The sequence below is a fragment of the Podarcis bocagei genome, assembly GCF_964188305.1.
Source record: "Podarcis bocagei genome assembly, chromosome: 13".
Lineage (NCBI taxonomy): Eukaryota > Metazoa > Chordata > Lepidosauria > Squamata > Lacertidae > Podarcis > Podarcis bocagei.
The window spans coordinates 53,854,800-53,867,084 of NC_138138.1; the positions used below are offsets into that span (position 1 = coordinate 53,854,800).

Sequence of the window (12,285 nt, forward strand, 5' to 3'; positions counted from 1 at the left end):
AGGGTTGCGGCTAGGCCAGGCACCCCCAAACTCGGCCCTCCATCTGTTTTGGGACTACAACTCCCATCATCCCTAGCTAACAGGACCAGTGGTCAGGGATGATGGGAATTGTAGTCCCAGAACAGCTGGAGGGCCGAATCTGGGGGTGCCTGAGCTAGGCAGCGCAATCAGGTTGTCTGTTTGCTCAGAAGTAAACCCTGGAGTGGGGCTTTCACCTAATAATAATAATAATAATAATAATAATAATAATAATAATAATAATAATTTGGACCACATCCGCCAGTCAGAATGCAGTGCTTTAGCACCCGTTGGCCCAAAAAGAGAGAGCAGGTTATAAGTTCTAAGAATGAAGGCAGGCCATAAATGTAAAGGGCGTGCGATGCTCACTTTTGTGGCATGCCTGAATTGGAGTTGGCTGTGTGTGGTAATGTTGTAAACAAAATCTGCCCTTCTTCCCTTATGGGGTACCCAAGAGCCCGTATAGAATCCTTACGTGGGTTCCCTATCGGTAGGAGAAAATAACAGGCCAACCAGAGACAAACTTGACATGAGCCAACAGTGTGACGCAGCAGCTAAAAAAGCCAATGCAATTCTGGGCTGCATCAATAGGAGTATAGCATCTAGATCAAGGGAAGTAATAGTGCCACTGTATTCTGCTCTGGTCAGACCTCACCTGGAGTACTGTGTCCAGTTCTGGGCACCACAGTTCAAGAAGGACACTGACCAACTGGAACGTGTCCAGAGGAGGGCAACCAAAATGGTCGAAGGCCTGGAAACGATGCCTTATGAGGAACGGCTAAGGGAGCTGGGCATGTTTAGCCTGGAGAAGAGGAGGTTAAGGGGTGATATGATAGCCATGTTCAAATATATAAAAGGATGTCACATAGAGGAGGGAGAAAGGTTGTTTTCTGCTGCTCCAGAGAAGCGGACACGGAGCAATGGATCCAAACTACAAGAAAGAAGATTCCACCTAAACATTAGGAAGAACTTCCTGACAGTAAGAGCTGTTTGACAGTGGAATTTGCTGCCAAGGAGTGTGGTGGAGTCTCCTACTTTGGAGGTCTTTAAGCAGAGGCTTGACAACCATATGTCAGGAGTGCTCTGATGGTGTTTCCTGCTTGGCAGGGGGTTGGACTCGATGGCCCTTGTGGTCTCTTCCAACTCTAGGATTCTATGAATATTGAGAAGCAAAGTGGCTGGTAAGCCTGATCTTTATTAAAGCTGTTGCAACAAGGTCCTCCCTGAGGGCGACCCAGAACAAAGGACTCTATACGGGCTCTTGGATACCCCATAAGGGAAGAACGGCAGATTTTGTTTACAACAGATGGCGACCACGAAGGGACCAAAAAACTAGCTGCAGTCTGGATACACTTGCCCAATTCAAACTGAGTCCAGTTAGAATTTATATAGCCCCGTGGTTCTCAACTTTTCAAACCCATCTGTGAAAAACCATTCTAAAAAGGGCACTTGTCCAAATTAGTCAATTTAGCTCCATAAGGGTTCATTCCTGCTAAACCAAAGCATATATATACACCTTCACGCATTTGCTGTTTCATGGATTCTGAAGCTTGCTTTGTTGCAACAGCTTGAATAAAGATCAGGCTTACGAGCTGCTTTGCTTTTCAATATTCTCTGCCTCGCCTCTGTTATTTTCTCCGACCGATGGAGAACCTGCAAAGGACTCTATACAGGCTCTCATGTCCCCCATAAGGGAAGAAGGGCAGCTTTTGTTTACAACAGAAGTCAATGTGCAATAGGAAGTCTCTGTGTGTGTGTGATTCTTAGTGACAGAATGGGAGATTGCAAGGAAGGGATCCCTTTGAAAACCTGAGCAACGGGTGAAGAGAATATGCTGTGTGGACCAGCTCTGGCTGTTGGTGGCGGACAACCCCGCAAGATTGTTGTCGTTGGGACCCAGATGTGCGATTGCGGCTGCAGCCCCTTTTGATTCAAACTCTGTATCTTTCCTAGGACTGCAGCATTTAACTGAGCAACCCATGTACGTAATAAAAGTAAAGGTAAAGGGACCCCTGACCATTAGGTCCAGTCGTGACCGACTCTGGGGTTGTGGCGCTCATCTCGCTTTACTGGCCGAGGGAGCCGGCGTCCAGCTTCCGGGTCATGTGGCCAGCAGGACTAAGCCGCTTCTGGCGAACCAGAGCAGCGCACGGAAACGCCGTTTACCTTCCCGCTGGAGCGGTACCTCTTTATCTACTTGCACTTTGACGTGCTTTCGAACTGCTAGGTTGGCAGGAGCAGGGACCAAGCAAGGGGAGCTCACCCCATTGCGGGGATTCGAACCGCCGACCTTCTGATCAGCAAGTCCTAGGCTCTGTGGTTTAACCCACAGCGCCACCCGCGTCCCATGTACGTAACAGGAATGATAAATCTGTTGCAAGAGTGTTCCCAATTAACTGGGCTGTTTTTTAAAAAACAAGAGTGTTCCCAATTAACTGGTGCTTTTTTAAAAAACAACAACACGCAGTTATTTCTAATGCAGGTCCTTAAATTGCTCTCACAGTGACTATTATGGGAAACCCACAAGCGGGATTCAAACGCAACATCCCTCTCGCCTCCTGTGGTTTCCAGCAACTGGGATTCAAAAGCATTGCTGGCTCTGACCGTGGAGGCAGACCATAGAGACCTCCTAGCTTGTAGCCGGTGATAGCTCTCTCCTCCGTAAATTTGTTAAATCCTCTTTTAAATCCATCCGAGTTGGTGGCAGGGAGTTCCACGGTTCAACTTCAAGCTGCGGGAAGGACTTTCTTGGAATCTTCCAACAACAGGAAAATGGAGGGTGCCTTAAAAATAGGATGCCTCTATTCTCTCTCTCAGGACGCGGGTGGTGCTGTGGTCTAAACCACAGAGCCTAGGACTTGCCGCTCAGAAGGTCGGCAGTTCGAATCCCCGCGACGGGGTGAGCTCCTGTTGCTTGCCCCCCTCCCTTGTCCGTCTAACCAATAGCTGTCGCTTCCTATCAAAAGCCAGGAGTCTCCAGTGTGTGGTGTGTGTGTGTGTGTGTGTGTGTGTGTGTGTGAACCTCCTTGCAGACTGAAAATTTAATTAAAATTAGGGAGCGCCTCCCAGGTGCGCTAGGAGGGTTGCAGAGCCTAGTGGTCAGAGCAGGCCGGCCAGAACCCAGTTCGAGTTCCCCATTGCCCCTGCCACATAGTGAAGCAGAGTCCTGTCTCTGGTAGAGAAAGCAAGGGCCTCGGTGGCTTACAGTGCCCAGCTTCTTTCCACCACCACCCAGTTCTGGAAGGGCAGCACAGCCTAGTGGGCATCGCCCGCCAGCCGGAAGCTGGTCCCTGTTGCGAGTCCGGCAATGGCCGCCGCAGCGGCCGGAGTCCTGGTGTCCGGAGACACACCTCCCCGCCTCTCTTCAGAGCAGCAGGCAGGTCCCCGACTTGGTGGAGTTGCTTGTTGGAGGTGCGTTGCGGTCCAGATCCCTGGGGGTGGTGCCCTTGGCCCAAGAGACGTTGAGCTCTCCGAAGACACCCGTCTCGACCATCTCCTCCTGCCAGGGGATGGGGATGTTGCCCGTGGAGAAGTCGTCGTAGAAGGCTTTGTCCGTCTCGTCAAGCACGACGCCCTTCACCGTGGAGAAAGCGCCCACGTCGCCAATGTCTTTGGCATAGACCACCTTGGGGTCTGGCACGAAGGGGGGCTCCACCAGTCCTGAAGCGGAAGGGGGAAGGGAGTGCGATAGGAATTTGGAGGGCTTAGATATATGGTAATGTTCAGAAGTGTACCAACCAAGCCATAGCTGTCAACTTACAGATTTGAAAATAAGGGACCAGCAGCCTTGAAAATAAGGGATCAGCAGCCAAAATAAGGGATTTTAGTCAACCAGCAGCCAAAGGAAGCCTCAAGCGGTGGTTCCCACAGCGCAGCAACCCGGCAAAGGGGATGCAGCAAGGTAAACCACCGTCACCTCTCCGCTGGGAAGCGCTGAGCAAAGGCGAGTCCCCAGGCAACGCGGCCGATTTGATTGGCACAAGGCATGCAAGCTCCACCCCCCAGTTGTTCTCAGACTCCTTATTGGGTGAGCAACGCAGCCAAGCAACACAGCTGGAGCCTCCCTCCTCCCTGGCCGGCAGGGAGGGAGGGAGAGGAGCTGCTTCCTTTGAAACCTGGGAAATTAACATCATCAATAAGGGACAGCAGCGGGACACAGCGCTGGGATAAGGGACTGTCCCGCCAAATAAGGGACGGTTGACAGCTATGAACCAAGCACGTACATAGATCAGCACAGGAAGACCGACCTGGAACCATTTTTGATTCCCAAACTGACCAAATGTTTTCCCTGCAAGGAGGGAGGGGTGGGTGGGTCAGGGAGCCTTCCTATTGTCTCAGGAATTGAGTAATCAGCATTTTAATGGGTGACAGACTATCAGGAAACGCAATCAGGTAACCTGGCAAACAGGAAAAACAACATTCAAATTTCTGTTTTAGACCACCTTTTCTGTGATGTAGGTATGATGTATTTGGAGGGTGGTCTTGATCTAGGTAAAGGTAAAGGGACCCCTGACCATTAGGTCCAGTCGTGTCCGACTCTAGGGTTGCGGTGCTCATCTCGCTTTATTGGCCGAGGGTGCCGGCGTACAACTTCCAGGTCATGTGGCCAGCAGGACTAAGCCGCTTCTGGCGAACCAGAGCAGCGCACGGAAACGGCATTTACCTTCCTGCCAGAGCAGTACCTATTTATCTACTTGCACTTTGACGTGCTTTCGAACTGCTAGGTGGACAGGAGCAGGGACCGAGCAACGGGAGCTCACCCCATCATTGCAGGGATTCGAACCGCCGACCTTCTGATCAGCAAGTCCTAGGCTCTGTGGTTTAACCCACAGCGCCACCCGCGTCCCTGGGCTTCATCTACAGGGTGGCGATTTCAAAAGTGTTTATAAGGCCTTGCACACCATTTTTCTGGGTCCCTCCTCTCTCCTGCGGGTGAGGGGAGCACCCTGTTGCAACAGATCAATGATCAGGCTTACGAGCTGCTTTGCTTCTCCATATTCTCTGTTTGGCCTCTGTTATTCTCTCCTACCAATAGGGAACCTATGTAAGGACTCTATATGGGCTCTTGGATACCCCATAAGGGGAAAAGAACAGATTTTGTTTACAACAGGAGAGAAAGGAGTCCCTTTTCTCCTGGCCCTCGTGCCAGGGCTGCCCCCCAGGCGGAAACCGTTTAGTAGTCTTTCCGTGAGCAGGGGTATGGCTGGGGGTCTCGAAAAAGGCTGACCCCTGACTCAGGCAGTGCCGGATTTACGTATAAGCTAAACAAGCTGCTGATCCCTTATTTCTGAGGCAGCTGGTCCCTTATTTTCAAATCTGTAAGTTGACAGCTATGATAAGGGCAGATTTTGTTTACAACACTTAGAAAGCTGGTGCGAGTTCTAATCTAAGCCTACTGACTTTTAACTTCTGGAAGTTTTAAACCTTGTGCCCTCTGAGACATTTTGGACCATAGCTCCCATCAGCCCTGGGCTAGCGTAATGGCTCAGAAGTTGGGTGAATCCGCTTATCCCCATTTTGCCCTCCTGGCCTGGAGTTCCTTACCTGCCTCGAGGCGGCCCCAGTTTATCTTCTGGAAAACAGGGTGCTTCTTCAGCTCCGCGCATTCGTTGTCCTTGAACCCCAGGCGAGCGGCCGGGTCTTTCATCATCAGCCCCTCGCAGCAGGCCTTGCACTCGGCGCTGAACTTATCCGGGTAGGTGACGGGATCGTGCAGGATGCGACGCGTCACTTCCTTGTTCTCTACCTGTGGCAGGAAGGAGAAAGGTGCTGGGACTTGTTCTAAAACGCTTTTTCTGCCTCCCCATCGCATGCAGAAAGGCAGAAAATCTTTATGCGGCATATAAAACAAACACGTGGTCTCGTTTTTTGTTAATAATAAGTACCATAATATTCGTACCTGTCAGGGGTTCAGGAGCAGAGGCGAGGGCAAGGGAGGAAACAGAGAGCGAGGGGGAGGAGGCCGAAGAAAAGATGAGCGATGACGACGACCCGACATCTCCGAGTCTTTCCAGTGAATCAGAAGATTCACAGAAAGGAGCGCCAGTGGCCAGAGCAAGGGGGGAGCCTAGGGGGACACCCCAGGAAGAAGGGTCCAGAGAGGGCTCAGAGGGGAGCAGTTGGAAATCGGGGCCAGCGTCACCAACAGAGCGCAGTGGAGAGGAAGGGCGCCAGGTATCGAGCTCTGGCAGCTCGCAGCAGGAGGGAGGGCAGGAGTCAGGAGTGGCCACACCTCCATCGGGGAGCGAAGAAACGGTTAAGCGGAAAGTGGAAGGTTGGGCGCGCGCGCCAAGTTCAAATGCACAGGAAGGTGGCGCAGTAAGCAGCCCGGAAAGGGAGCCAGGTCCTAAAGCCCGACGCAAGGAGACAGAAGGGTCCGGGGGGTCCGCGTCAGAAGAGTCCAGGAAGGAAGAGACTGCGGGGGGCAGAGGGACCCAGAGAAGAACGGTCAGGCGGAAAAGGTGGAGTAAGGCTAGGGTATTAAGCTGGTGCTCAGGGGGCGGAGACTCAGACGGAGCTTCGTCGGTCTAACCCATAAGACGTAGAGCTGCACGCGGCAGCTTGAGAATGGAAACTGTAACTCAATAAAGACTTTTATAAAGTGAACGCTGGCTAGCGTGATCCTCTGTGAGCTAGGATCTGGAAGCAGCTCTGACAGTACCCCTTGGGAATATTAAGGTCCAGTGCTTTTTTCTCTGGGCGTACGCATACCCCTAAACATTTTGTGAATCTAAGTTTGGCCTCATTGAGGGGCAGTGTTTCTTTTTTTAAAAATAGGCTTTTTATTAAGTTTTCATTTTATATGCACAAACAAAATACACTAATATTTCATATCCTTTTACATCTATCTTTCTTTACTCTCTACAGAGCATTGACTTCCCTCCCTCCCGCAGGTTTTCTTATTTCGATCTCTGAGTTACTTAGTGATATCTAGACCATGACATAAGATTTATTTCAGCCCTGCTAACGTCTTCAACGTGGGTGGCGCTGTGGGTTAAACCACAGAGCCTAGGACTTGCTGATCAGAAGGTCGGCGGTTCAAATCCCCACGACGGGGTGAGCTCCCGTTGCTCGGTCCCTGCTCCTGCCCACCTAGCAGTTCGAAAGCACATCAAGTGCAAGTAGATAAATAGGTACCACTCTGGTGGGAAGGCAAACGGCGTTTCTGTGCGCTGCTCTGGTTCGCCAGAAGCGGCTTAGTCATGCTGGCCACATGACCTGGAAGCTGTATGTCGGCTCCCTCGGCCAGTAAAGCGAGATGAGCGCCGCAACCCCAGAGTCGGCCATGACTGGACCTAATGGTCAGGGGTCCCTTTACCTTTACCTAATGTCTTCAAATTTCTACAGTTCTCACCTATATAGTCCATAAATTTACTCCACTCTTTTCGGAATTTTGTTTCCTCCTGATTGCGGATCCTGTGAGTCAGTTTTGTTAATTCCCCATATTCGACCATCTTCATCTGGTTAGTAATTCCTGTGTTTTCCAATTTTGGGCTATCAAAATTCTGGCAGCAGTCGTAGCATACATTAATAATATTTGGTCAACTTTCTTAATATTGAGGGGCAGTATTTCAATATGGTAACGGTAAAGGACCCCTGGATGGTTAAGTCCAGTCAAAGGCAACTATGGGGTTGCGGTGCTCATCTTGCTTTCAGGCCGAGGGAGCCAGCGTTTCTCCACGGACAGCTTTCCAGTTTATTTGACTAAACCGCTTCTGGTGCAACGGGACACTGTGACGGAAACCAGAGCGCACGGAAATGCCGTTTACCTTTCCGCCAGAGCGGTACCTATTGATCTGCTTGCACTGGTGTGCTTTCGAACTGCTAGGTTGGCAGGAGCAGGGACTGAGCAACGGGAGCTCACCCTGTCACGGGGATTCGAACCGCCGACCTTCCGATCGCCAAGCCCAAGAGGCTCTGTGGTTTGACCCACAGCGCCACCTGTGTCCCTAATTCAATATGAGTAGGAAAATGAGAGTACCCCTAAACATTTCTTATATATAGGAAAAAAAGCACTGTTAAGGTCCCAATGATTATCACACTCTTTGTACACGTCCAAAATCTTTTCTTCTTTATTACCTAGTAATTCATAGAATCATAGAATTGGAAAGGACCCTGCGAGTCATCTGGTCCAACCCCCAAGAATCTTTTGCCCCATGTGGGATTCGAACCCAGGACCGTGAGATTAAGAGTCTCGATCTCTACTAACCGAGCTTTGCAATAAACTTGGCACCGCTTCTCATTTATGGTGGGAATGCAAGTTGGTGCAAGATTTCTGGAATTTAGCTTTGACGCTAAACGTTACTAGAAGGAGCTATTGTTTGTCGTCCAAAATCGATGCTGCCGAATATTTTTGATGACACCGACGTAGGTATGTTGTCAAAAGAATTGATCATGCATATATGATCTCGGCAGCTCAAATAGTAATTGAGACTCAACAGAAAACAGACCAAAATATTACAACGGGCATTTGGTGCCCCTCACTCTGGAATAGAGCAATAATGGGGGGAAATTATGTACGTTTTGAGATTTCGACAACGGCTGCAGACAATTTAAAGATGGTTTGGCATTCCCTTATCACATATACAAGAGGATCATTTTCAATACAAGCCTGGGGAATCTGGAACTAGACTTGATAACTAGAATAATAAGCTGATAATCTTTACTTGGACTTTGCTATTTCAACCCACGTGCGACTGAACCCGTTCTTCGTGCTTGTTTTTATAGTTTTGTTTTCCATCTGTTGTTACGATTGTTAGCTCTGTTTTATATACATTACAACATTAAGAAAAATAAACCTTTTTTGGGGGGGGCAAAGATGCTATTGACTAATATCAATAATCTAAGCACCCAAACTTTTTCTCTCCAACTCCTCGGAGGAGAACAAGGTATAATAAGCGATCGATAAAATAAGATCTGTTTTTAGCGTTAGTTCAACTTTTCAAAAGACTTAAATTATCGTCTACCAGTCTTGCTATTGTTGTATCCTCTGTGTAAATGGGTTGCTATATGTCCAGAATTTCCTGGACTTGTCCGGGATTCAAATGTCGAAATTAGCATCCGGGGGAATTTTTGGGAAATCGGCAAAATGTCCGGGTTTTTGCCAACAGAACCAGGAAGCATGTATTTGAGTATCATTCTCTGCTCGAATTCTAACTTTTGAGCTCAGCAACTTTTGGGCCATTTCCCAAGAAAAGCTCAATAACTTTAGTGTCCGGATTTTTACTCCTTGAAATATGGCAACCCTAATTGCTTTGATTTTCTGTTTTCCACAGTGTATAAATTTGATTTTGATTTATTTATTATTAAATATTTTCTTGTTTTACAGAAGTATGTGTAATGTCTCCCGTATTTTTGCCATGTAACATTTTTACAAATCAGTTTCATTTGTTGAGACATTAGGAAGAAAAGGAGTGATGACATAAAATAAAATAAATGCCGTACTTTTTCCCCGCGGCTGCGGAAAGGTCCTTTCGCGGCGACCATCTCGTAGAGGGTTACTCCCAGCGTGAAGTAATCCACGCTCGAGTCGTATTCCTCTCCCTTAAGGAGTTCCGGCGCCATAAACCCTGTAGGGAAAGGAGAGAGGAAGAACTGCAGAATCACAGAACTGCGGAGCTGGGACCCCCCAGCGGTCATCTAGTCCAACCCGCTGTGAAGCAGGAGTCGCAGCTAAATCGCAGGAACTGCAACTGAAGAGGAGGACCATGAATAATCGTGTGCCCACCTGGCGTGCCCGCATAGCCCTTGGTCTTGTCCTTCCCTTCTGCCAGTTCCACCGCCAGGCCCAAATCTGACAGCCGCACATGTCCTGAATCGGGGGGGGGGGGGGGCGAGAGAAAGAAGAAGCCGTCATAAGGAACCGATTGACAGGCTGGGTGCGGCATTTGGAAACGGAAATGAAAAGTTACACTAATTTTGGATGGTTGGATGGCGGCTAACAGATTGAGGTTGAATTCTGACAAGACAGAAGTACTGTTTTTGGGGGACAGGAGGCGGGCAGGTGTGGAGGATTCCCTGGTCCTGAATGGGGTAACTGTGCCCCTGAAGGACCAGGTGCGCAGCCTGGGAGTCATTTTGGACTCACAGCTGTCCATGGACGCACAGGTCAAATCTGTATCCAGGGCAGCTGTTTACCAGCTCCATCTGGTACGTAGGCTGAGACCCTGACTGCCCGCGGACTGTCTCGCCAGAGTGGTGCATGCTCTAGTTATCTCCCGCTTGGACTACTGCAATGCGCTCTACGTGGGGCTATCTTTGAAGGTGACCCGGAAACTACAACTAATCCAGAATGTGGCAGCCAGACTGGGGACTGGGAGACCACATAACACCGGTCTTGAAAGACCTACGTTGGCTCCCAGTACGTTTCCGAGCACAATTTAAAGTGTTGGTGCTGACCTTTAAAGCCCTAAACTGCCTCGGTCCAGTATACCTGAAGGAGCGTCTCCACCCCCATCGTTCTACCCGAACACTGAGGTCCAGCTCCGAGGGCCTTCTGGCGGTTCCCTCACTGCGAGAAGCCAAGTTACAGGGAACCAGGCAGAGGGCCTTCTCGGTAGTGGCGCCCTCCCTGTGGAACGCCCTCCCACCAGATGTCAAAGAGAACAACAACTACCAGGCTTTTAGAAGACATCTGAAGGTAGCCCTGTTTCGGGAAGCTTTTAATGTTTGATGTATTGTAGTATTTTAATATTCTTTTGGAAGCCGCCCAGAGTGGCTGGGGAAGCCCAGCCAGATGGGTGGGGTATAAATAATAAATTATTATTATTATTATTATTATTATTATTATTAGGGAATGTTGGAAGCCATCGGGTTGGAGGCCACTCCTGTGGCGGGGAGTTCCGCAGTTTAACCACACATGGAAAATTCCTCGCTTTTACCAGTCCTGGATCTTTCAGTGTGTTGCTTCCATTACCTGCATCATCCAAAAGGACGTTCTCTGGCTTGAGGTCACGGTAGATGATGCGGTTTTGATGGAGGTGTTCGAGGCCGCAAATGATCTGAGCCGTGTAGAAGATCGCCCTGGATTCCGAAAAGCCGGGGTTTTTCTCATCGACGTTATAGACGTGGTACCTGAGAAGGGAGGCAAAGCCCCAAATCGAATCCCGTCGGAAGTTTCCGAAACGCGGAATGCCCACAGAGCAAAATATCCACCGGGATATTTTGGTCAGAACTGAATACAGTGGGACCTCGGGTTACAGACGCTTCAGGTTACAGACTCTGCTAACCCAGAAATAGTACCTTGGGTTAAGAACTTTGCTTCAGGATGAGAACAGAAATTGCGCCCCGGCAGCAGCAAGAGGCCCCATCAGCTAAAGTGGTGCTTCAGGTTAAGAACAGTTTCAGATTAAGAACGGACCTCCAGTTTATCAACCCAAGGTACCACTGTACAGACTTCCAGAGTTAACACTAAATACATTGCTTCTGGTAAATGAGCCATGTGTACTATCTGAAATGAAAGAGGTGCGCTGGTTTTCAGACTGGGAGCGGCCCCCGAGACCACATAACACCAGTCCTGAAAGACCCACGTTGGCTCCCAGGACGTTTCCAAGCACAATTCAAAGTGTTGGTGCTGACCTTGAAAGCCCTAAACGGCCTCAAAGGCCCACTATACCTCAAGGAGCGTCTCCACCCCCATCGTTCAGCCCGGACACTGAGATCCAACTCCGAGGGCCTTCTGGCGGTTCCCTCCCTGCGAGAAGTGAACTTACAGGGAACCAGGCAAAGGGCCTTCTCGGTAGTGGCACCTGCCCTGTGGAACGCCCTCCTATCAGGTGTCAAGGAAATAAACAACTATCTGACTTTTAGAAGGCATCTGAAGGCAGCCCTGTTTAGGGAAGTTTTTAATGTTTGATGTTTTATTGTATTTTTAATATTTTGTTGGAAGTCACCCAGAGTGCCTGGGGAAACCCAGCCAAATGGGCAGAGTATAAATAATAAATTATTATTATTATTGTTCATAACAATAATGTGACCCCCCCCCCACAATCCTACCCCACTAAGATCTAAGACATGGGTAGGCAAATTAAGGCCCGGGGGACGGATCCGGCCCAATCGCCTTCTCAATCCGGGCCATGGACGGTCCGGGAATCAGCGTGTTTTTCCATGAGTAGAATGTGTCCTTTTATTTAAAATGCATCTCTGGGTTATCTGTGGGGCATAGGAATTCATTCATTTTTTTCACCCAAAATATAGTCCGGCCCCCCACAAGGTCTGAGGGACAGAGGACCGGCCCCCTGCTGAAAAAGTTTGCTGACCCCTGATCTA

At 49.4% G+C, this 12,285-nt stretch overlaps 1 protein-coding gene across 1 annotated transcript in view; it reads right to left on the reverse strand.

Moving 5' to 3' along the window:
• Window positions 1–2,940: 2,940 nt before the first annotated feature.
• Window positions 2,941–12,285, reverse strand: part of GRK1 (G protein-coupled receptor kinase 1) — a 28,552-nt gene continuing 19,207 nt past the window's right edge. Inside the window, exons 4-8 of the mRNA XM_081167929.1 lie at window positions 10,934–11,091; window positions 9,746–9,829; window positions 9,463–9,587; window positions 5,563–5,764; window positions 2,941–3,678 (exon numbers count right to left, since the gene is read on the reverse strand). Coding sequence (XP_081024055.1) covers window positions 3,383–3,678; window positions 5,563–5,764; window positions 9,463–9,587; window positions 9,746–9,829; window positions 10,934–11,091 — 865 coding nt within the window. The 3' untranslated portion in view covers window positions 2,941–3,382. The remainder of the gene's footprint in view (window positions 3,679–5,562; window positions 5,765–9,462; window positions 9,588–9,745; window positions 9,830–10,933; window positions 11,092–12,285) is intronic.